Here is a 23,853-nt window from a genome sequence, read left to right as displayed (position 1 = left end):
TTCATATAAAACAATTATAACAAGTACTCAAGAACACTGAAATCTATTTATTCAAAAGAATCTAAGTCATATGGTATCTTGCATGTGGGTGTGCGCATGTATGTGTGTGTATTTCGGGGTGCATCTTGATTCTAATTCATCATGCTTAGGTCTACTCTCATATTCTCTCATGGCTTTTAAAATCTCTGGTTTCAAAGACTACAAACCCCCTCCATCTCTGGTACCCTCCACCCTGAGAATCCTCAGCATCATGTAATTTACGTACACCCTCTGGTGTTCAGTCCCCTCTGTTTCTAGCTCCTGGAACTTCTCATATATTCTAGTGAACTCAACAATGCATTTAAAAGGATTTAATAATATTTTAACTAGCGTTTTTAGATGTTTTGTAGCAGGAGGCTGTTCAAGTTATCTAGTCTTTGACATATTGCTTAAGCAGCATTTGAACATTTCAACAAAATAAGACAGACAAGTTATCACTTCATAGATGAGAAAACTGAAGCTCAGAAAGGTTAAAGATTTACTATTAGTCAAATTTGTAGTTGTAATTAAATAATTATTCATGCAAATATTTAACTATTCATCTTTTTCTCTAGATGGTAAACTCCATAAAAGGACTAATCCATGCCTATTTTCACTACTGAATCCTCAATGACTAGCACAGTGCCTAACTCATAGAAGGTAGTCAATAAATATTTGTTGAAAAATATGAATTCACTCATTAATGGCTAATAAGTGGTAGAGCCAGGACTAGAATCCAGGTCCTCTGAAACATAGTTCACTATACTCAGTGCATAAGTCAAACAAACAAGCCTCTGACCAGGCGGAGGTGACAACACCAAAAAAAAAAAAAAAAATCACACATATAAATTTAATCCACAACTATGATTAGTGCTGTGTGGAATGGATGATGGTGATAGCAATGACTGATACGGCACAGCCCATGTTCCCATCCTCAGTATTTTACAGACATGGATTCTGAAGCACAACAGTAAGATGATACATAAGGGTCATAAAGATAGTGGGGGAGCTACAACTACTCTAGCATTAATTCCAGTGCCCTTTCAGATATATGAAGTACACTGGTTGAAAGCATGAGCTTTGAAATCAGATGACCATGAGTTTGAATCCCCACTTCATCTTTTACTCCCCTAATTTCTTTTGAGTTGATTCTTCATCTACAGAAGGGCAACAATAACTACTCACAGAGTTGTTGTGAAGATAAAATGAAATACAATGTACTTAAAGTTTATCGCTGTCTGGTACATAGTAAATATTCAATAAATGGTGGGTATTTTTCCCCCATCTTAGATCTTATTCATAGATAGAAATTGGATAACCTCTCTTAAGGTCTCCCTAGTTTTCTGTTACCAGTACAGATTCCTTGGGATGCCTAATTTACTTCTTTCCTTACCTACTTAATTACAACTCTTATCAATATGCTAATGTCCAGAACTCTCCTGTAGACTCTAGGCCCATACACTCAAACTGCCTACCCAACATCTACAACTGGATGTCTGAAAAGTATCTCAATCTTAACATGGCACCTCATGATGATGAGCCTGATATCACCCCTCTCTCTCCACAACCCCCCCACTACTCTATGGCTTCCCCCATCTCTGTTAATAGCAACTCCATTTCTACAGCTGTGTAAGTCAAAAGCCTTGAAGTCACTCTTAACTCTCCTTCTCTCTCTTTTTCACTCTCAGTAAATCCTGTTTGCTGTATCTTTAAAATATATCCAGAATAGGACAATTTCGCCTACCTCCATTGTTACCATCCTGGTCTGTGATGGTTAATTTTATGTATCAAGTTGGCTGGGCTACAGTACTCAGATATTTGGTCAAACATTCAGGGTATTTCTGAGATGGTGTTTTTTTGGATGAGGTTAACATTTAAATCAGTGGATCCTGAGTAAAGATTACCCTCCAGAACAACATCCAACCAGCTGAAGGCCTTGCTAGAACAAAGACTGGCCTCCTCCAAGAAAGAAGGAATCTGCCAGCAGACTGCCTTTGACTTGGCTCTTCCTTGAGTCTCCAGCCTGCTGGACCACTCCAACAGATTTTTAACTTGCCCAGCCTCTACAATTGTGTGAGCTAATTCCTTAAAATAAATCTTTATATACACACATCACGTTGGTCTTGTTTCTCTGGAGAACCCTAACTTACACAAGGTTCAAACCACCATCTACTTGCACCTAGATGACTGTAACAATCTCCTACTTGCTTTGCTGCTCTCACTCTTGTCCTACTACAGCCTATTCTCAACAGATAGCCAGAGCGATCCTATTAAATCCAATTGAGATCTTGTCAGATCTCTGCACAGAACCCTTCAATAGCTTCCTCACCTCACCCAAGTAAAAATCCAAACTCTTCACAGTGCCCTACAAGGCCCCACCTGATTTCCCCACCTCCCTCATCTTTTCTTACTTCATCTTCGTATCCTCTTCCCTTACTCACTCTTCACTATTACTTGAACATGTCAGGCATGCTCCAACCTCAGGGTCTTTGTACTTGTTATTCCCTCTGCTTGGAATATTCTTTTCCCACTTACCCATATAACTAGTTCTCTTACTTTACTTTCTTGAGATCTTTACTCAAAAATCATCTCAGTGAGATCTTCCCTGCCATGCTATCTAAAATTTCTACCTCCTCATTCTTCCTTTGTCTTATCTTCTTTCTCTTCTCTGGTTTTTTTCCCCATAAGTATTACTCATTTTCACAGACGGTATGTTTCACTTATTTATCTTGTCTCTTGGCTATTATTACCTCCACCAGAAATACAAGCTCAGTGAAGGCATGGAATTTTATCTGCTTTGTCCACTGTTTTTAAACAGTTTTTAGATTTTAGGACAATGCCTGGCACATAGTAAACATTCAATATACATTTAAGTGAAAGGAAAAGTCTCAAAAGCCTTCACTTGTACTTCATTGCCCTTCGATTCTCTATCACAGGGCTCCTACTTCCTCCTTTTCTGATCCCACAGCTGCTGCCTTGTTACTGGGTCAGGCTCAACGACTCATCATTTTTAACTGGTAGCCTGAAGGTCTAGGCTGATAACTGATAGTCTCAGCTCAGTCAAGTCTGCCAGGTTTTTCTTATTCCCCTTCTCAAGGACAGGTTGAATTATTTATTCTCTTAGAAGAAAAACTTCCTAAACTTAAGATAGCAAGGGAAAAATGATACTAACTTATGTTCAGAGACAATTTTCTTTTCTTCAGATTATCAAACTCACTTCCTCTACACATTGTAAATACCCTGAATACTAAGTCTTATATGAATTATTTGTACTGCATATAAGAAGTTGCTTGTCGTTTTTTCCATATCAAGTATGTGTTTCATAATAAACTGTGAAAAGAATAGCCTATCTGATTAATATGGTTGGTTGAATAAACAACCAGTCCAATATCAAGTTCTACTTGAACAGGATTATAGTGGAAATGAAGCAATAATGTATGTGCTATATTTAAAATACAGATCTTTAGGTTTTAAAATAGTGGCTAAAAAAAAATTCAGAATATATTTTCAGATTTTAGCAAGCAAAGGTAAAGAAAAAGAAGGAAGACTGAAATAGAGAAAAACAGAGGGGCAGACATTACATGTATCTATCTTAAAAGCATGTTTTTTAATCAAGCCAGATTTTGATTACTAAAGAATTAGTCTGAATTGTAGGAATATACTTAATAATTACTATGATCATTATCATGCTATGATTTATTCATTTATTTATTCATGAAACACTGATTATCAACTATGAACCAGACATAAGAGCTATAAAACTAATTAAAATACGGTTTTTCCTTGAGTCTAGGGAGTGTGATAAGCAGATATACAAACAAAAAAATTTAATACAGTGTGATAAATACGATGATAAATTATGAATAAAGTTCAGAGAAAGTATAATATCTACTTACATTAGAAAGTTGTTTTTTAGCATATGTTCTAATCTGTCCTTGGTAAGAAAAGAGAAAAAAGGAAATTTATTAAATGTAATTATATTCCTTACATGTAATTAACATATTTAAAGGACTTCATCCACAAAGCTAATTACCTTTTGGCCAGGAGCTATGAATTTGTGACAGAGTTCAACATCTTCAGGACAATTTGAGAGAACTGTCATTGTTGTAGTCTTGAAGAGGCCCTCCATAACCTAAGAGAAATGATACAGAATTGCCTGACATGTAAGCTTCATGAAAAACCTGTTTAGGGCCCTGTAAGGACTGCTCTCCAGGTTTCAACGGCTATAAATCCATTAGGGCTCTTATTTCCTGAATATACTACAGCAAGTTAATTCAGTTTCCAGATTGATTAGAGGGGGCATCACAACTTCTCAGAGAAGGTTAAAAAAAAAAAGAAAGAAAAATGTCTGAACCTTCTGTTAACAGTTTCAATACTGGTGTTGAAGTGGGCTGTCAAATGAACAGCTAAAACAAACTGATGCCTCTCTAAATTTCAGTATATTCACTTGTAGAGTCAGGACAGTTAACAGTTACCTAGCTTACAGGATTGTTGTGAGAATTATATGAGATAATCCATGTATAAGACTTAGCTTAGTGCCCAGCTCAGAGAAGCACACTACAAACATCAGTTGTGAAGAGTGGAACATTTTGAAAAGTGCTTCATTCAGTCATTGGTAAATGAAAGTAAACTTTACGATTAGAGAAGCAATGAGATCTATCTACATCTAAATACATACATTTTTGCTTTGCTAAAGTATAAAGTAACGACACAAATCAGTATATAAGAATTCATTCTACCAGGGGTGTCCATAAAAGTCTCATGGGAAAAACTTGTTCTCAGAAGAAAAAAGTGACTGGAATGAAAAATATTTCTAAAGTATTTTTAATCCAAACTAAAATTTTTGTTTTGATGTCAATGAAATCATATTGTGATTTCCAGATGTGTCTTCATAAAGACACATACATGGATTAAGACCAGGCTGCCCCACAGGCAGGTATCTTCCTTTCCTCTCTGAATCACTGGATACCCTATCAACACTGGAAACACAGCGGGGCATACGCGTCTGAGTAATTTAACATGGTCAGATATAGGAAAGAACTTAATTATCAAGTGACAACCAGATAGATTTATGTACATATATAAAATATTTTTTATTTCTTTTTATATATACTTCGCATTTTTATATTATACATATATTTTGTAGAGAAGTCAGGAATAACTTGATGAAAGAAGAGCGAAAGGAGGCTGAAGATGTTTTACCTTGAGGCTATAACCACCTTCAATCTAGCAGTGAGATAAAGAAATCACTAAGTAACTGAATGATTTATGAAGCGTTATATCCCTCAATCACTGCAAAAAGCCAATGTATATTGAGAGGAAAAAAGAACAGGTAGATTGGATAGTATGCTTGCATTGTTGAGGGACACAATACACAATCAGTAAGATGAAGACTTCGACAACTGGGGCTGTTAAAGCAGTGTCTTTGATGGGCAGAACATTTCCATTCGAAGAAGGATATCACTGGCTTTTCTAACCTTGACTTTCAGACTACACTCTATAAATATATTTATAATAAGACAGAAACTTAACTGAAGGGTTAACATAACCCTCATGTTTTTAAAAATATATTTCTCAATAGCACTAAAATAATAATATTTAATTGCTTATACCTCATAAGAGGAAAATATCCTTTGTTACAATATTTTGATTTAATATTTAAGAGACTGCTCTTCATCAAGATAATAATTTCCACAGAATTCAATTTATCAAAGGGAGAAAACTGAGAGAAGCAGGAGCTTATTTTTGGGAGGAATATACCTTTTTCTTCTGTCTTTAGGAAAAAGTTTATATTCCAATTAATTAAACTATTCAATAGTGTATGCCCTGAGTACCACTCAGTGGAGTACCAAATAAATAAGAATTACTTAGTTATAGAATACATAATTATAGAGCAAAGATTATAATGTTTAATAAATTCTAACAATCTATGTATTATCTTTATAATCTTTCCCTCTGGTATTACATTGGGCAGCGGAGACAGGGACAAGGCAGAAATAGGAGGTAAAAGGTGTGGTTCCATTCTTTACAATACTCTCATTGCCTGAGTGAAAGAATAATAAAGAATTGGGTGGTGAGCTCAAACTGAAGCTGATTAAGGAATTTTACTGACTCGGTGAGGCTCAGATTCTGAATCTCTAAATCTAGAAAGGGATTAACTCAACAGTGTTCCTATTGACATTTTTGGCCAGATAATTCTTCGCTGGTGGGGAGGGGGCTGTGCATTGCAGGATACTGAACAACATCCCTAGCCTTTACCCACTAGATGCCAGTAGCAACCCGTCTTCCCTACTCCCCCACCCACTCCCTAGTAGGGACACCAAAAATATCCCCTGGGGGACAATGGTCTAGAGAAATCAGTGGGAGATGTTAAAGGGGTATATGTAAGTGGACACTGTGGTGTGTGGCCACAACATCCCTTCAGGACCAAGATCTTTATCCGCTAGGAACAGTAACTGCTGATGGTACATAGTTGGGTCCCTCTTCAGGAACTGCCCAGGCCAGGAGGACTGCCTTACTCAAGGTTACACCCCTTCCCAAGCTAGCCCGCATCCAATGACTGGCTCACAGGAGGAGGCACTTGCCCTCCTATGGGACAACTATGAAGGACCATTCTAGCTCCAAAGTTTCTCATGGAATTGGCTAAGGTCTCTGTTTGTAAATGCATCACAGTTTAACTTGTCCCTCTGCCCAATGCTGCTTTCTTCCTTTCCTTACAGATATTTCTCTTGAGAGCATTCCCTAGTAATACCTGCACACAAATCTCTGCTTTAGGGTTTATTTACTAGGAAATCCAACCTAAGACAGGATAATAAAATTGTGACTCCATTCTATTTGGGAGTATACATGGTATTCCTGTTTTAAGTGGAATTGGGTCATTTACTGGGTGAATAAGAGTAGAATGAAAGAAGTAAGAGTTGATGAAAATTGCTAAAATAAACATCCTGTAATTAGAATTCCAAACTAAGATACTAACCAAAATGGTAGTGGATAGAGAATTCATAACAACAGTTAACACATTCTGGGTACTTACTAAGTGTCATGAACTATGCTAAGTGCCTTATATATATTATCTGTCTAATCCTATGAATTAACCTATGAAATAGGAATTATTATTCCCATTTTATAGATGAGAAAACTGAGACTCAGAGAAATTAAGTCCCATGTCTTAGGTCACATAGCCAGTAAGTGATGGAGCTAAGAATCAAATCCTGGTCCATCCATCTCCAGACTTGTGTGCTCTATATGGATTTATGGCCACAGCCTCCTGAAAAGGCTCCCACCCCTATTTTTATCTCCCTCTGAATCATTTTTCATAATGCTGCTAGAGAGATACTTCTAAAATATAACTCTGACCATGGCCTTTCCCAGCTGAGAACTTTCTCCTTTACCTTTTGGATTAAGTTCAAACTCCTCAGCATGGCATTTAAATACAGTCCTTCTTTCATGAGCTGACTCTTGACTATATCTCCAGCTTCATCCCTGTCCCAGAGCTCTGACAGCTCCTGTGGATGCTTTCTAATACTATAGCTACAGACATGTTTCTCTAACTATAAAGACGTTTTGTTTATTTGCCTAGCAAATATCAAGAGCTACTATTTACTAAGCCTGCTTTGTGCCAGACCCCACACTAGATGCTTTATATTATACATACATAATCTTTCATTTACTTCTCACAATAACCTAATGAAATAGCTACTATTATTCTCGTTTTATAGCTGAGGAAGCTAAAGATCACTAAGGTTAGGTAACATCATAACAAAGTTAATGGCAGAGCTTGGACAGGAACTTAAATCTGTTGACTCCTGTACTTTAAAAACTATTACACTAACAGCATTCAGTAGATGTTTATTAAATTAAGTAGTTCTCCATCTTCTTCATTCTATGAACACCTGTAAGGCACAGATGTCGGAGGTAAAAATGTATACAGAAGCATTTTAATGTCACAGATGCCTGATATTTAGAAACTATTTTAAAACTTGAGTACCTACCTGCATGAGATCTTGAAGGCTCTCAAGAAAAGAAATCTCTGCTTCTACCATATAAAACTCTGCCAGGTGTCTCCGGCTCTGAGAATTCTCTGCTCGGAATGTTGGACCAAAGGTAAACACTTGAGTAAAAGCTCTGCAATTCAAGATTAACAGTGTAAAAATAGGATTCACATGATTAATTTTAAGTATTTAAAATATTCAGTAAGCTCTTAAGGAAAAAAAAAAGTTCTGCGCCCCTGTCTTGTCCACAAATCCACACATATTAGCTGCTACATTTCTTTAATGGGTGATTATAATAGTTTCATTAAAAATGTTACATTTATAGAAACCATTTTATTCCAAAGGAATTTGCAAATGCTTTACAAACCCTATGGCTTACTAAATATAGAATTATAACCACTTCTGATGCACTCTACTGCAGCTGCCTTAAATAGCAGGCAACTACATTTCACAGCAATTGAGAACAAAGTGAAGGAAAAATACCACAGCCCAAGAAGCCACACAGAGAATCTAGATAGTAACAGTTAAAACCAGAATTTCATGTGGATAAGGCAAGTCAATCATTTTCTAAATATATGAAAAAAAAATACCAGATATGTATGGTGATTGCCTTGTTAGGCCTACTCAAGTCCTTTACGCCCACCTAGGAGTTTTAATCAACGCTCAATGACCCCTGACATTTGGGGGGTGGGGTGGATTTTGAAGAACTGTCTGCTTTACTCTCTGGTTTTCAAGGACTATAGCTCAACAACATAAATGGAAAAAAAATTCTTATTTTTAAATTTCTGCAGAGAAGCGAACATGACACCTTCATTCTTTAACACTTACAGTCTCCTTCACATGAGAAGAGGGCAACAAGATTAGATCAAGCATGTATGAAGTAATGAATATTTCCTGAGGACCATGTAATCTTTTTTTTTTTTGAAATTTATTTATTTAATTTGTTTATTTTTGGCTGCGTTGGGTCTTCGTTGTTGTGCGCGGGCTTTCTCTAGTTGCAGTGAGCTGGGGCTACTCTTTGTTACGGTGTGTGGGCTTCTCATTGCAGTGGCTTCTCTCGTTGCTGAGCATGGGCTCTAGGCCCGCGGGCTTCAGTAGTTGTGCCATTTGGGCTCAGTAGTTGTGGCGCGCAGGCTCTAGAGAGCAGGGTCAGTAGTTGTGGCGCATGGGCTTAGCTGCTCTGCAGCATGTGGGATCTTCCCAGACCAGGGATCGAACCCGTGTCTCCTGCATCAGCAGGCGGATTCTTAACCACTGAGCCACCAGGGAAGTCCCGAGGACCAAGTAATCTTTGAATTTTAAGGTTTTGCTAGAACAAAACAAGAGGTTTGGGGCTCCTTATCTGTTATCCTCAACACTCTTCATTTGTCATCAGTCAAATAATATCAAGATCAGAAAACAGCACAGAAAACAGATTGTAGATATACATACCAGGTTTTTTTTTGTTTGTTTTGTTGTTGTTTTTTTTTAAGTAAAGATACTCTGGGAAATTAAACAGTAAAACAATTATAGTGGAAATCATGAGATTTATTTTTTCTTTCAAAGGCTATTTCAGTTAAGGCCTAGTTGGTAAGAAGCTTAGGAATTTATGTTTTGGTTCTACAGCCACCTTGCTGAGACCATGATCAGTTAACCTCCGAGAATCTTAGTTTTTAATGGAAAAACAAACCGTAAGAATTCAAAATATTACTATGATAACCTCTCTCCCAAGATTCAGATCCAGACTTGCCTACTAGAATGTTCCTAAACACACTGACCTTACCTTGTCCAAAACGAAAACTCTTGCCTTGCTCCCCAAAACAAGCAAAAACAAAATAAGGAACAGTACATTTTCCCCAGCTCTGTTAATCTCAGTTAACCCATCTCGTCACCCAAACCAGATCCCCATCCCTCCCTCACCGCCCACACACTTCCCTATCATATTGATCACAGAATTATATTGTTTATACCTAGGAAAACTCTTGCAGATCTAAAGACTCTTCTTTATTTCCACAAATATTGTCTTAGTGTCAACTCTTGTGTCTGCCACCTGCCTTTCTTCCTCCAGTCCCAAACGACTATAAGTTTTCAAACTCAAATCTGATTATATCAGCCCTAATTTAAAAATCTTCAATGGTTCTCCCCTACTCAAAGGTTAAAATTCAAACTTCTAACTTTGACTGGACCTTCCTTCACAAAGCCTTTTCTCCAGCACACTGAGGATACTCTCCTTACATGCCCCGCATGCCTTTAGGCTTTTTCATTGGCTGTCCCCTCTCTGTAGTGCCCATCCTTTGTTCCTCTCTCTCCAAATGGCAAATTCCCATCCATCCTTCAAGACTTGACTTAAATGTCACTTACTCTTTGTAACCTTACCATACACCCCCAAATTTATTGTTCCCTCCTTTCTATGACTGTAACACTTTGTTTATACATTTATTATACAGACTGTATCACTTAGAATTATAATTGTGCATTTTGTATCTTTCTCCCTCAATAAACTATGAAATTTTCTACAGTAGGAATAATGTTTTATTCATCTTTGCAACTCCGGTGCCTAAGATAAAACAGGTGCTCAAGTTGAATGAATAATAATGAGGATGACAGGCTTCTTCAGTTGTAAACTGGAAAAGCACAACATCCTTATAAACAGTAACATTACAAATAATGTACAGAAAAATACTCAGGTATATTTTACTGTGGCTGTTACTCAATAGCTAAAATGGGTCAAACAATTTAGGTCTGCCCCAAACAATAAATTCAAAAATTACAGGACCTCCAGCTTCTAATCTATGACTATGCAATCTCTAGGTAGGTTGGCAATAGTATATTTAACTAAATAAAATGACATTCTTTTCGGGCACTGCATCACAGGAAATTGTACATACAGATGTTCACTAATAACAAAGAATATTCTATTGAAATTTTCCAGGGCATAAATAGAAACTCCATGGCATAGGTGGAATTTACTTTGGAGGCTCTGAGGAAGACTTCTAAGAAATGGGCAGTTATCATCCTGAAATACAAGGAGGCCAATGGGATTGCTGTTCAGAAGAGACACATTATATATGTATTAAGGTACTAGACACAGAGAAAACAGCGGTATCTAAAAAGAACTACAGATTCAAGTCACAAGGGTACCTACTTCTCACATGGATAGGGAGGGAGCTCCAAGATGTTTAACAATAGGGATTTTTTATTTAACAATGGTTAATGATTTTCTCTATCAATACAGGGTAAACTCTCTTGTATAAAATATAGAAGAGGATCAAGGATTTTTATTTTAGTAAGGATCAGATTCTAATTGTGGTACCCAAAAGTTAAGTATTATTCTAATAGGGTAAGTAAAAATCAATGGCCATGGTGCTTTCTCTGAATTAACAAAAAGATAAAATAAGCTGGAAGGTATGTTGACAAATTGCCTAATTTAGCATCAAGTTGTTAAGCAGATAAATGTTTAAATCATTCAATAAAGATCACCCCACGTCAGCGTCCAGTGTTCTATAATAAAGTAGTGAAAGTAGTAGTAGTGATAGTGGCTACCATTAGCAAGTGCTCCTTGTGGGCCAGGCATTAGATGTGAGAGCCTTACAGTTAACTCCTTTATTATAACTCAATAAAGGATATATTGTTACTTCTATTTTTCAGTCTAAGAAATTGAAGTTCAGAGAGGTTAAGAAGCTTTTCCAAAAGTCATAGAGTCATAGCCTAACAAGTGGTAGAGGCCAGATTCAAATCTAGCTCTGACTCTAATGATCACAGCCTTCATTATGATATTAAAATAATGATGCTCATAACTGAACATGGACAAACCCAGTAAATAAGAGAGAAAAATTTGTAATATGCGCTCCCCGCCTTCTCAAAGATAACTAGGGTGAGTAGTTTGGTATATTTCTCTTCTTTGTGAATAGCTTATTTGTTTTATGTGTTAAAATTATAGCTCCCTAGGATATGTTGCTTTCATGCAAATAATGAGAAGATAAATGTTAATCAATATTTTGTAAACTTTAGCAAGACATTTTAGCCTTTCTGGTCTTCAAATTCTTACATGAGTGGGAGGTGCAGGCAGTTTGGCATTATTCTCTAGTATCTTTTACAATAATTTTGTTTCTAGGTCCATGTGAAATCACCATTATTTTAATTTATGCTGATTTCTTCTTTTTCCTCAGTCTTCCACACACATGCAAGCAATTTGCAGCGAGGCTTGGCCCAAGCAATAGTTAAAATAAGATCTGAGAACAAGGCCATTACTAAAATAAGATACAAAACCAGGTGAAAGGCCAGTACTGCTGTGAGAAGAGACCAGCAGAAAAAGAAAACACTCAGTACTAAGAATCATTCTTGTGCCAATTATGGAGAAAGGAAAGCTATATATGGAAAGTCTATGAGCTTGGAGTTGATGTTTAAGATAACAAAAGTACATTCAATACACATCAGCTAAGATAGCTACAAAAATGGCTTTTTAAAAATAAAAAGTAAAGTTACCAAAAAGAGGTTCTACAAAGGTCACTTTCTCCCTTGTGTGGAGTTTTATGAAGCCCTAAATTGGCAAGTGGATTATTATAAAATAGTCACTGATTGCTTTGCCATTTATTCCTTCTGGCCCTGAAATTTAAGAGCTAATCTTTATATTTTGAAACAAAAGAGGAATTACCGCCTTTTTAGCTGGGGAAGAACTTATCGTTCAGCATAAGGGGGGGGGATCAGCAACTTTCCCTGAGGCCGCCCACTCCCAGCCTCCTATCACTTCCCTACTGTCATTCAGGAAACATTCATTGAACTGAAGTGAACTCACAGACAACTTTAAACTGACTTTTAAAACAGTCTTTGTCAAGTGGTATTCCCATCATCCAGAAAACAATCATCTATTTTACTACTGCTTTGTATCCACTGGATTATCAATACTGTGACATATTTGTCACTCGTTGTTTCTACATGCCTAACAGAGTGGACACCAGACACCTCCTTTTCATCTTTCCCCCTTTCCTCTATCCTGCAGTAGTACACTTGGTGAAAGGGTTTATCAAGAGATGTAGCTCTGGGGCTTCCCTGGTGGCGCAGTGGTTGGGAATCCGCCTGCCAATGCAGGGGACACGGGTTCGAGCCCTGGTCTGGGAAGATCCCACATGCCGCGGAGCAACTAGGCCCGTGAGCCACAACTACTGAGCCTGCGCGTCTGGAGCCTGTGCTCCGCAACAAGAAAGGCCGCGATAGTGAGAGGCCCGCGCACCGCAATGAAGAGTGGCCCCTGCTCGCCGCAACTAGAGAAAGCCCTCGCACAGAAATGAAGACCCAACACAGCCAAAAATAAATAAATAAATAAATATTAAAAAAAAAAAAAAAAAAGAGATGTAGCTCTCACCATTCATCAACTCTTAACAAGATGTCTTAGCGAGGATGCACTGTAAAATCTAAAAATTTCTTCTTTACCACAATTGCTAAACATTTCTGCAAAATTAATTTTCTTTAGGTATCTGATTTAGAACTGAATTTGAGGTCCAAGCCAATTTAATCTTAATTGTATAATGAGATTCAAAGTTCGATGGAGTCTGACAACAATCCTGCTAAAGGGACTGGAGGGTTGGCTACTCTTCTCTGATGAGCATATGAACTGGGGAAGGGACACTTAGCAAAGGGAATACGAAGCACACAGGTCCTAAGGCAGGAAAGAGCCTGACAAGTTTGAAGAACAGAAGTAGGCCAGCAGCAAGACGAATGGTAAGAGATGAGGTCAAAGAGTTTGGAAGGGATCACAACACGTAGGGTCTTCCTTGTAAGCCATGGTAAAGAGAGTCTGAATTTTATTTAATACTCCTTGAAATACTCTCTCCTCTTGGAATATTTAACACTGTATTCTCCTAGTTTTCCTATTTATCTGATCTCCACCTCTGTCTCCTTCTACATACACTAGCTATTCATTAAACACTAGCAACTCTTTGAACCGTAGTCCTAGAATCTCTTTTCTCACTGTACACATTCTCCTTACATGATCTCACCTCAGTCAATTAATTAATTTTCAATTAATTACCTATTGGCACACAATTCACAAATTTGTATCTCCTGCCCACACTTCTTCTCTAAGCTGCAGAAGCATACATCCGCCTACTTAGTCCTTTCACTTGTCACAAACAGAACTCATGCCTCCCCTGACCCCTCACACTGGCTTCAGTCTTCTTCCAACCTTCCAGGTCAATCCTCCCATTAGGGTCTTTAATAACACCATGTACTACTGTTCATAGAGCCTCTTAAAATTAAAATAAATGACATATACAGATGTAATTATTTGTTTAATGTCCATCTCTTTCACTAGACTGTAAATTTCATGAGTGACCTTATCTATTTTTTGGTTCATTATAGTACCCTCAGTTCTTAACCCAGTGCACGACATACACTAGACAATTAAAATTTGTCAAATAACTAACTCATTTTCTATAAAATATGCTGATCCCCAAACTTTGAACCTTTGAAACAGCACTGGGATGGGGGTGAGGATAGAGGAGTAAGAGGAAGGTGGTAAACAGAATATCAATTACTAAGCAAAAAATTCTGCTATTCCCTGAAATAATTTTTCACAGAAGGCACTAAGAGATAAAAGAATCAGTTTTTTGAAAAGACTGCCCACATATTAGTTTTTGCTCTGTAGGCAACAAGTATATCTTTGAAAAGGACTCGATCAGATGAACATCTTTAGTTAGCAAAGATTTTACTTTTTGAGAAACTGAAGTATTACCACATGAAAAAAATTTCCCTTAGTCTTATTCTATGTAAACAGAGAAGCACCTGCCTCTTTGGCTTCTGCCAGAGTAGATACCAACATGTTAAGACAAGTATTGCTATTTCATCATTCCTGTAATGATGGACTCTTCAGAGGACTGACTGAATTTAGAAAATAACATAAAAAAAAATTTATTTATTTATTTAGGTTGTATTGGGTCTTCATTGCTGCATGTGGGCTTCCTCTAGTTGTGGCGAGTGGGAGTTACTCTTTGCTGCGGTGCACGGGCTTCTCTCGGTGCGGAGAATGGGCTCTAGGCCTGCGGGCTTCAGTAGTTGCGGCACTTGGGCTCAGTAGTTGTGGCTCGAGGGCTGTAGAGCACAGGCTCAGTAGTTGTGGCGCACGGGCTTAGTTGCTCCGTGGCATGTGGGATCTTCCCGGACTAGGAATCAAACCCGTGTCCCCTGCACTGGCAGGCAGATTCTTAACCACTGTGCCACCAGGGAAGTCCTAGAAAATAACATTTTTCTCAAGGGTCAAAGTTTGCTAATTGCTCTTTCTAACTGTGTATTTGTCCTCACATTTTTAACAAGATACTAAAATCACCTTTTAAAAAAGGTATACGGGGCTTCCCTGGTGGCGCAGTGGTTGAGAATCTGCCTGCCAATGCAGGGGACACGGGTTCGAGCCCTGGTCTGGGAGGATCCCACATGCTGCGGAGCAACTGGGCCCATGAGCCACAATTGCTGAGCCTGTGCTCCGCAACAAGAGAGGCCGCGACGGTGAGAGGCCCATGCACCGCGATGAGGAGTGGCCCCCGCTTGCCACAACTAGAGAGAGCCCTCGCACAGAAACGAAGACCCAACACAGCCATAAATAAATAAATAAATAAATTTTAAAAATAATCTGTTAAAAAATATATATATATATTAAAAAAAAAAGGTATACATTTTGTCAACTGCATCTATTCATGCCTAGATTATCCCTCTTGTATTTCTCATATTTAGCAGTCCTTGTACTGAGGACCATGAAAGAGACCATGTGAGAACTTTAATTTAGGTACATGCACCACATGGTATTTATATGTTATTTTAAGTCTACAAAGATTTCAAAGGTTTTCTGAGGCCTGATACTGTAGCAGTAGATGAGTCATTATGGCATTGAACTATCAACAATTTCCTGGGCTCAAGTCCTGTATTGATGACCCATACTTTTTAAAGGTCATCACAGTGATTAAGTTAAGCCTGTACTCTAAAGACCTAAATTGAAATTCTGGCCCCTCCACTTATGAACTAGCCAAGTTAACTTCTTTGAGACTAAATTTTCCCATGTGAAAATGAAGTTAAGTATGTATTTATCACGAGGTTATTATAAAGATGAAACAATATGTAAAAAGTTTAATGTAATATTAACTATATGGTAAGTGTTCAACAAATGGGTAAGAGTTTTGTTTGTTTCTGTTTTTTTGTGTGTGCGTCTCCTTTCCAAAGGTCTACAGTTCTGATTTGGTTGGCCTCAAGATCTCTTTATACTTTCAGTCAGTGCAAGAGATTTTGTTTATGTAGGTTATGTCTACCAATATTTATCATTAAAACTGATAAAATTTTAAAAAATTTATTAACTCATTTAAATACGATAAACCCATCCTATGTCATAAAAACATCTTTTTAATAAAAATTCATAAGAGGAGTGGCACTGTTTTACATTTTTGTAAACCTCCTTCATATCTGGCTTAATAGAAGACAGCTGGGTTCTCATCTGCTTTATGCATTCAATCTGTTCTGCTATCACATGTTATGAAGACTTTGGAAAACTTCACTGTATACTCAAGAGAGAATAAAAATGAAAAAGACAAATACTGGCTTAGTATTATTATGAAAATAGTTTTCATCTCAAAGGACTTCTCTGAAAGGGTCTCAGAGGGCCCCAGATCAAACTTTGAGAACCACTACATTAGGCAATGATTCTTAAGGAGGAGTATTAATTCTGGGCTTTACCTCTGGAGACTTCCATTCAGAAAATCTAGGGAGGGTTCCGGTCAGGAGTATATTTAAAAGTTCTACAAGTAATTATTATGTGAACTCCTGATTAAGAACTACTACCTTAAAAAAAAGTTAAGATCACTAATCAATATACTTAAAAAAAATTTTGATGGCTATAATTTTTTAAATGGACAATAACATGTGTTGGTGAGGATGTGGAGAAACTCCTTGCACATGCTGGTGGGAATGTAAAATCGTGCAGTTGCTGTGAAAAAGTCTGGTGATACCTTAAAAAGTTAAAATTAGAATTATCAAAAAAAAAAAAATAGAATTATCATATGACCCAGCATTTCCACTCCTGAGTACAAACACCAAAGAAATGAAAACAAGTGTTCAAAAAACTCCCTGTATGTGGATGTTCAAAGCAGCATTTTTCATAGTAGCCAAAAAGTAGAAACAATCCAAATGTTCACCAATGGATTAATGGATAAACGAGATGTGGTATATCCATACAATGGAATATTATTCAGCCATTAAGAGGAACAAAGTACTAATATATCCTACAATATAAATGAACCTTGAAAACATGATGCTAAATGAAAAAAGACAAATACAAAAGGCCAGGACTTCCCTGGTGGCGCAGTGGTTAAGAATCTGCCTGCCAATGCAGGGGACATGGGTTCGAGCCCTGGTCTGGGAAGATCCCACATGCCGCGCAGCAACTAAGCCCGTGCACCACAACTACTGAGCCTGTGCTCTAGAGCCCACAAGCCACAACTACTGAGCCCGTGTGCTGCAACCACTGAAACCTGTGCGCCTAGAGCCCAGGCTCCACAACAAGAGAAGCCACCGCAATGAGAAGCCCACGCACTGCAACAAAGAGTAGCCCCCGCTGGACACAACCAGAGAAAACCCGCGCGCAACGACGAACACCCAACGCAGCCAAAAACAAACAAACAAACAAAAAAAGGCCACATATGGTATGATTTCTTTTCTATGAAATATCCAGACTAGGCAAATCCATAGAGACAGAAAGCAGAAAAGTGGCTGCCAAGGGCTGGGGAGAGGAGGGAATGGCAAATGACTGCATCACAGGTATGGGGTTTCCTTTTGGGGTGATAAAAATGTTCTGGAACTGTATAGTGGTGTTGGTTATATAATATCACTAAAAGTAAATTTCATGTTATGTGTACTGAATTTTGTCAAAATAGAATTTTTAAAAAGTTTATTGAAACTAATTGTCCATGAGTCACTTTACACATGTTTTATTTCATTTTTGCTACGCTATAAGGAGATAGCAAGTGGTGCTATCTACTCTATAAGGCAGGTGATTTCACTTCATTTACAGTGGAAGAAACTGAAGCTTAGACAAGTTAAGTAACTAGTACAGAGCAGCATACCAAAGCTGGTTTTAACCAACACAATTTACTCCATGGCCCACTTTCTGTTGTGCTGCATGTGTGCACTCTTCAAAACTAACAAGTACAGCACAGATGATCAATGGTCCCATAAACCCACAAAACACTACCATATGCTCCAAAGAGAAGTTTTGTACCTTTAATGTCACTGTTATCTGATTGGTTTTTGCCTCTCTATACAAGGTCATTTCATTCTTGGTGGCTGTTCCTGATACACCTTCCTTCTTCCACTTGTTATCTCTGCAAGTGTCACTTCCTATCACTTAACAGCTGCTTTTTTCTGTCTTATGCTTTATCTACAGCCCCTCCTTAGTGGAAAGGGGAAAGTCATTTATAAGCTTTGATGGTCAATCAGGATACTTTTTCACTCCATTTTAGGTTACAAAAAATGATAACACATAACACTGTGGATCCTAAAAGGTTAAACTTGAGCTAAAGGAGGCTTTGCTGGAAATGCTTAGATGATCTAGAGCAGTGGTTCTAAAACTTTAGCACAATTAGAATCACCTATGGCTTGATAAAACACAGCTTGCTGGACCCCACCCTCAGAATTTCTGCTTCAGTAGGTCTTAGGGTAGGCCTAAGAGTTTATATTGCTACAAGTTGCCAGGTGATGCTGATGCTCCTAGTCCAAGGACAACACTTGGATAACAAGTGACCTAGAGTGGTTCTCAATCTTGGCTGCATAGGATAATCTATGGTATCAATACTTCAAAAAACAATCTTGATTCAATGCAATCCCTATCAAATTACCAAAGCCAGTTTTTCACAGAACTAGAACAAAAAAATCTTAAAATTTGTATGGAGACACAAAAGACCCCGAATAGCCAAAGTAATCTTGAGAAAGAAAAATGGATCTGGGTAAATCATGCTCCCTGACTTCAGACTATACTACAAAGCTACAGTCATCAACACAGTATGGTACTGGCACAAAAATAGAACTATAGATCAATGGAACAGGATAGAAAGCCCAGATATAAACCCAAGCACTTATGGTCAATTAATCTACGACAAAGGAGGCAAGACTATACAATAGTGGAAAGACTGTCTCTTCGACAATGGTGCTAGAAAAACTGGACAGCTACATGTAAAAAAATGAAATTAGATCATTCTTTAACACCATACACAAAAATAAGCTCAAAATGGATTAAAGAGGTAAATGTGAGACAGAACACTATAAAACTCCTAGAGGAAAACATAGGCAGAACACTCTCTGACATAAATCGCAGCAATATCTTTTCCGATCTGTCTCCCAGAGTAATGGAAATAAAAATAAAAATAAACAAATGGGACCTAATTAAACTCAAAATCTTTTGCACAGCAAAGGAAACCATAAACAAAACAAAAAGACAACCCACAGACTGGGAGAAAATATTTGCAAATGATGTGACCGACAAGGGATTAGTTTCCAAAATTTACAAACAGCTCATGAGGCTTAATATCATCAAAACAAATAACCCAATCAAAAAATGGGCAGAAGACCTGAATAGACATTTTTCCAAGGAAGACACATGGATGGCCAAGAGGCACACGAAAAGATGTTCGACATCACTAATGATTAGAGAAATGCAAATCAAAACTACAGTGAGATATCACCTCACACCAGTCAAAATGGCTATCATCAAAAAATTCAGAAACAATAAATGCTGGAGAGGGTGCGGAGAGAAGGGAACACTCCTACACTGTTGGTGGGAATGGAATGTAAATTGGTACAGCCACTATGGAGAACAGTACGGAGATTCCTTAAAAAACTAAAAATAGTGCTACCATATGACCCTGCAATCCCACTCCTGGGCATATACCTGGAGAAAACCATGGTCTGAAAGAATACATGCACCCCAATGTTCACTGCAGCACTGTTTACAATAGCCAAGACATGGAAGCAACCTAAATGTCCATTGACAGAGGAATGGATAAAGAAGGTGTGGTACATATATACAATGGAATATAATTCAGCCATAACAAAGAATGAAATAATGTCTTTTGGAGCAACATTGATGGACCACAGACCTAGAGACTATCATACTGAGTGAAGTAAGTTAGACAGAGAAAGAGAAATATCGTATGATATCGCTTATATGCGGAATCTAAAAAGAAATGATACAAATGAACATATTTACAAAACAGAAACAGACTCACAGACTTAGAGAATGAACTTATGGTTACAGGGGTTGGGGAGGGTGAAGGGAAGGAATAGTTAGGGAGTTTGGGATTGACATGTATACACTGCTATATTTAAAAAGGATAACCAACAAGAACCTACTGTGTAGTACAGGGACCTCTGCTCAATGTTATGTGGCAGCCTGGATGGGAGGAGAGTCTGGGGGAGAATGGATACATGTATATGTATGACTGAGTTGCTTTGCTGTGCACCTGAAACTATCCCAACATTGTTAATTGGCTATACTCAAATATAAAATAAAAAGTTAAAAAAACAAACAAAACAAACAAACAGACAAAACCCTAATCTTGATGCCCAGAAAAACCAATTAAATCTGTTTTTCTGGGGACTTGAGCTGAAATCTGATGCATCTGTATTTTTAAAAAAGCTCTTGAGACATTCCAACCACTGATCTAGACCTTCTAATTACCAATTATGATTGAAAGTAAAAGGTACAAATGATACAAAAAGTGTTATTTCACAAAAAGGGTACGATTTGCATAAAAGCTCTGGACTAAGAATGAAATAAAACATTTCTAATATTCCTGACAGATTCCAAATCAGAGCTTGGTCTATAAACATAAAAGCACAAAGGGACCATGGCAGACTAGAAACAGAGGCAAGTTCCCTTCAAAGGAGCATTTAGCCTATAGAAATAATGTAGAAAAGTGTCTATTTCTTTGCATTCATCTTCCCTGAATTCTAGAAGGTGGGGGAGTGGGGGAGGGAGGGGGTGGAGGTAGAGGAAGGAGGGAGGAGGACAAGAGGATGAAGACAGACACAAACAGAATAGAGAAATGTCCTTTTGAACCCTGCAGTAAGTCTTTCACATGTGTACCAAGTGAAAGACTAATTAAATCTGTTTCACAACTGCACCGTATGCACTAGCAAAACATGAGGAAAAAACATCCACCAGTAGTAAAATACATAATTTTTGGTATCTTCATACAAAGGGAATACCCTACAGTAGTGAAAACATTATACAACATGGATCTAATTTAGGAGTATAATGTTAAGTGAGTAAACTAAGTCACAGAATATATACATATGATTCTATTTATACAAAATATAAAAACTTTTAAACTAAGCTGTGTATTATTTATAAATATGAACATAAGTGATAAAACCATAAAGAAAAGGAATGATAAGCCCAAAATTGAGGTTAGTAGCTAGTTTTCATGGGGAGGGAAGAGGATGTGATTAGAAAAGAATATACAGGAGACTAAAGAAATGAAGCATTTTGGGGGACTCAGGTGTTGATTGTATCATTATTCTTTGTTTTACCCATACATCTATTTAAGATGTTTAATTTTGTGTCTATGCAATATTTAGACATCAAAAAAGAGTCAGGATGGGCAAGCTAATGGGACACACTGAAACCATAAAATAACAAAATTATACTAAAATTAAAAGGGAAGGCATTGGCATCAGAGCCCACAACACCTACCAAGCCACCACTGAGTTCTTCAAGCTTCTGACCTTTCCCTTCTGACTGTCCATTCAATTTAATTCAAAAAATATTAATACATACTGAATACCTACATTTTCCCAGCATTATTACTACGCTAAGGGCAAAAGAAACTGCCAAACAGCGCATGATATGGGTGCCTTCAATGTTTTATAAACTGGGCAGAGGCTAAGTCTGCATTGTTCAACATGGTGGCTACTAGCCACATGTGGCTATTTATAGTTACACTAATTAAAATTAAATAAAATTAATAAAAATTCAGTTCCTCAGTCACACTAGCTGCATTTCAAATGCTAAATAGCCACATACAGCTAGTGGCTACCATATTGGTCAGTGCGGATACAGAGCATTCCCATGACTGCAGTAAGTTCTGCTGTCCAGCACTGAAGTCAACTGTTGAAATCTCAATAAATGCAGAAGACAATCAACTGGGAAAAAAATGTGCGTTCAGACAATGGAACATGAGGAAAGGGATCAATGGAGGAGAGAGTTATTGGGTACAGCTTCTGAATTTGTTCCAGTGCCCAGTCACACATATTCTATTTTTCCCACATCTATTGCTCCGCCATACCAGACCTCTTTTCCCCTCTTCTGATAAAATGACTCTCTGAAAGTCATTAATGCACAACAGCAGAATTATTCAGTAAACCATACTTGCACCTTTTGTTAACTTTCCATCTATATGAGTGCATAACTCTCAGAATCAGAGGCTCTTTACTCAAAGTGAGCAAACTATAAGTCATTTTATTCATCATCAAGATGAGGATGAACGAACTATTCTCCAATGGTCGTAACTCCCTGAGAAAGAATATCCAAAACAGATACATGATGCAATGGATACTGCCTCCATCTTCTGATTTGGCTTCACTTATAAATATGTCTCTAAATGCTACAAAGAAACAAAGAAACAGCAAGTGCTGTAATAGATACTAAAAACAAATACTCTTAATGATATAGATCATGGTATGATTGACACAGAAGGTAGAGAGACTCTGGATTTGGATCTGAGTAGTTATTTTCAAACTCCCAAGTCACACCCAATCCTCAACAGCTATATATGAAATCCATTATCAAATCAAACACATATTTTGGCTACAAGGGGGCATGCATGAAAATTTTTGAGATATTTCCTTGTACAGTAGTCCCTGAAGTACTGTCTGCCTAGAGTTCAAATGTTTTCACTGAATCTCATACTCTACCATCCTGAAGTAGAATCAGGAGGAAAGCACAGAATTACCCAGTTGAAGAAACTAAGGAAAGTCACTAAATGATGTTCCAGAAACAAAAACTTTAGGTTTTTATCTTTATCTCCCCATCTCCATCATAATTCATACACTAAATCAGCCTCTTAAATGTGAGATATGGATGGCTCAGGTTTTGCACATTCTCCAAATTGTAGAGATTTATGTGGCACAGCAGTTTACTGTCCTATGAACCTGTTTCAAGCGGCAAAACACAGGTTTTATTTTTTCAGTGTAGGGGTATATCATGAGAGATCAAGTTGGGATTGACGTCAGGAGAAACAAAAATAATATGAATACCAACTAATGTATGCTACTAAGCTTACTTGTTACCAATTTCTACTGTGAGAAAGGAGCAAAAACCATGGCTGAGTTTCTTTATTAGAAATTTCTTCTAGAGGAGCAAAGATGAAGTTTCCTTTTATTTTGTAGAAAAGGAAGTAAATTTATTTTGGTAAAGTAAAATACACAAGTTTTTCAGTGGTTTCTATAATTCCTGCACATAGTTTACAGGTGAATTTTTAAAATATTGATTTTTCTTAAAAGACACAAAATTTTCTGAATTCATACAAAGAAGAATTCATACCAACATGAGAATATAAAATAAAATTTTTCTTTCATATAATAAGGGTATACTTTAAAATATCTAAATAAATTGAATATAATATTATTCCAAGTTCATTAATGCATTTTCTGATTGGAGATTTTTTTTTCCCCAACTAGAAGAGATTGATGAAATAAGTCAAAAGCACAAAAGTAATTCAAGCCCACAGATCATATCAGCCAAGAAGAAATAGATACAGCAGCTTAGGGCCTAGCTATGTGTCCTTACCTTACAATCGTCATTTTCTACCATAAAGTCAAATTTATTTATTTCTTC

At 37.3% G+C, this 23,853-nt stretch overlaps 1 protein-coding gene across 5 annotated transcripts in view; it reads right to left on the bottom strand.

Annotated features, from left to right (window-relative positions):
* NARS2 (asparaginyl-tRNA synthetase 2, mitochondrial) overlaps positions 1-23,853 on the bottom strand; it is a 137,975-nt gene that overhangs the window by 24,494 nt on the left and 89,628 nt on the right. For 4 of the 5 annotated variants that reach the window (XM_061202800.1, XM_061202802.1, XM_061202803.1 and 1 more), the window contains 3 exons: positions 8,010-8,142; positions 4,052-4,150; positions 3,915-3,952 (listed from right to left, as the gene is read on the bottom strand). In XM_061202800.1, coding sequence (XP_061058783.1) covers positions 3,915-3,952; positions 4,052-4,150; positions 8,010-8,142 — 270 coding nt within the window. The remainder of the gene's footprint in view (positions 1-3,914; positions 3,953-4,051; positions 4,151-8,009; positions 8,143-23,853) is intronic. The other variant, XM_061202805.1, reaches the window with a different exon arrangement.

This window comes from Eubalaena glacialis, chromosome 10, assembly GCF_028564815.1.
Source record: "Eubalaena glacialis isolate mEubGla1 chromosome 10, mEubGla1.1.hap2.+ XY, whole genome shotgun sequence".
Classification (NCBI taxonomy): domain Eukaryota; kingdom Metazoa; phylum Chordata; class Mammalia; order Artiodactyla; family Balaenidae; genus Eubalaena; species Eubalaena glacialis.
Note: the sequence above shows the minus strand (reverse complement) of the source record. Positions and strands in the feature narration are given on the sequence as shown.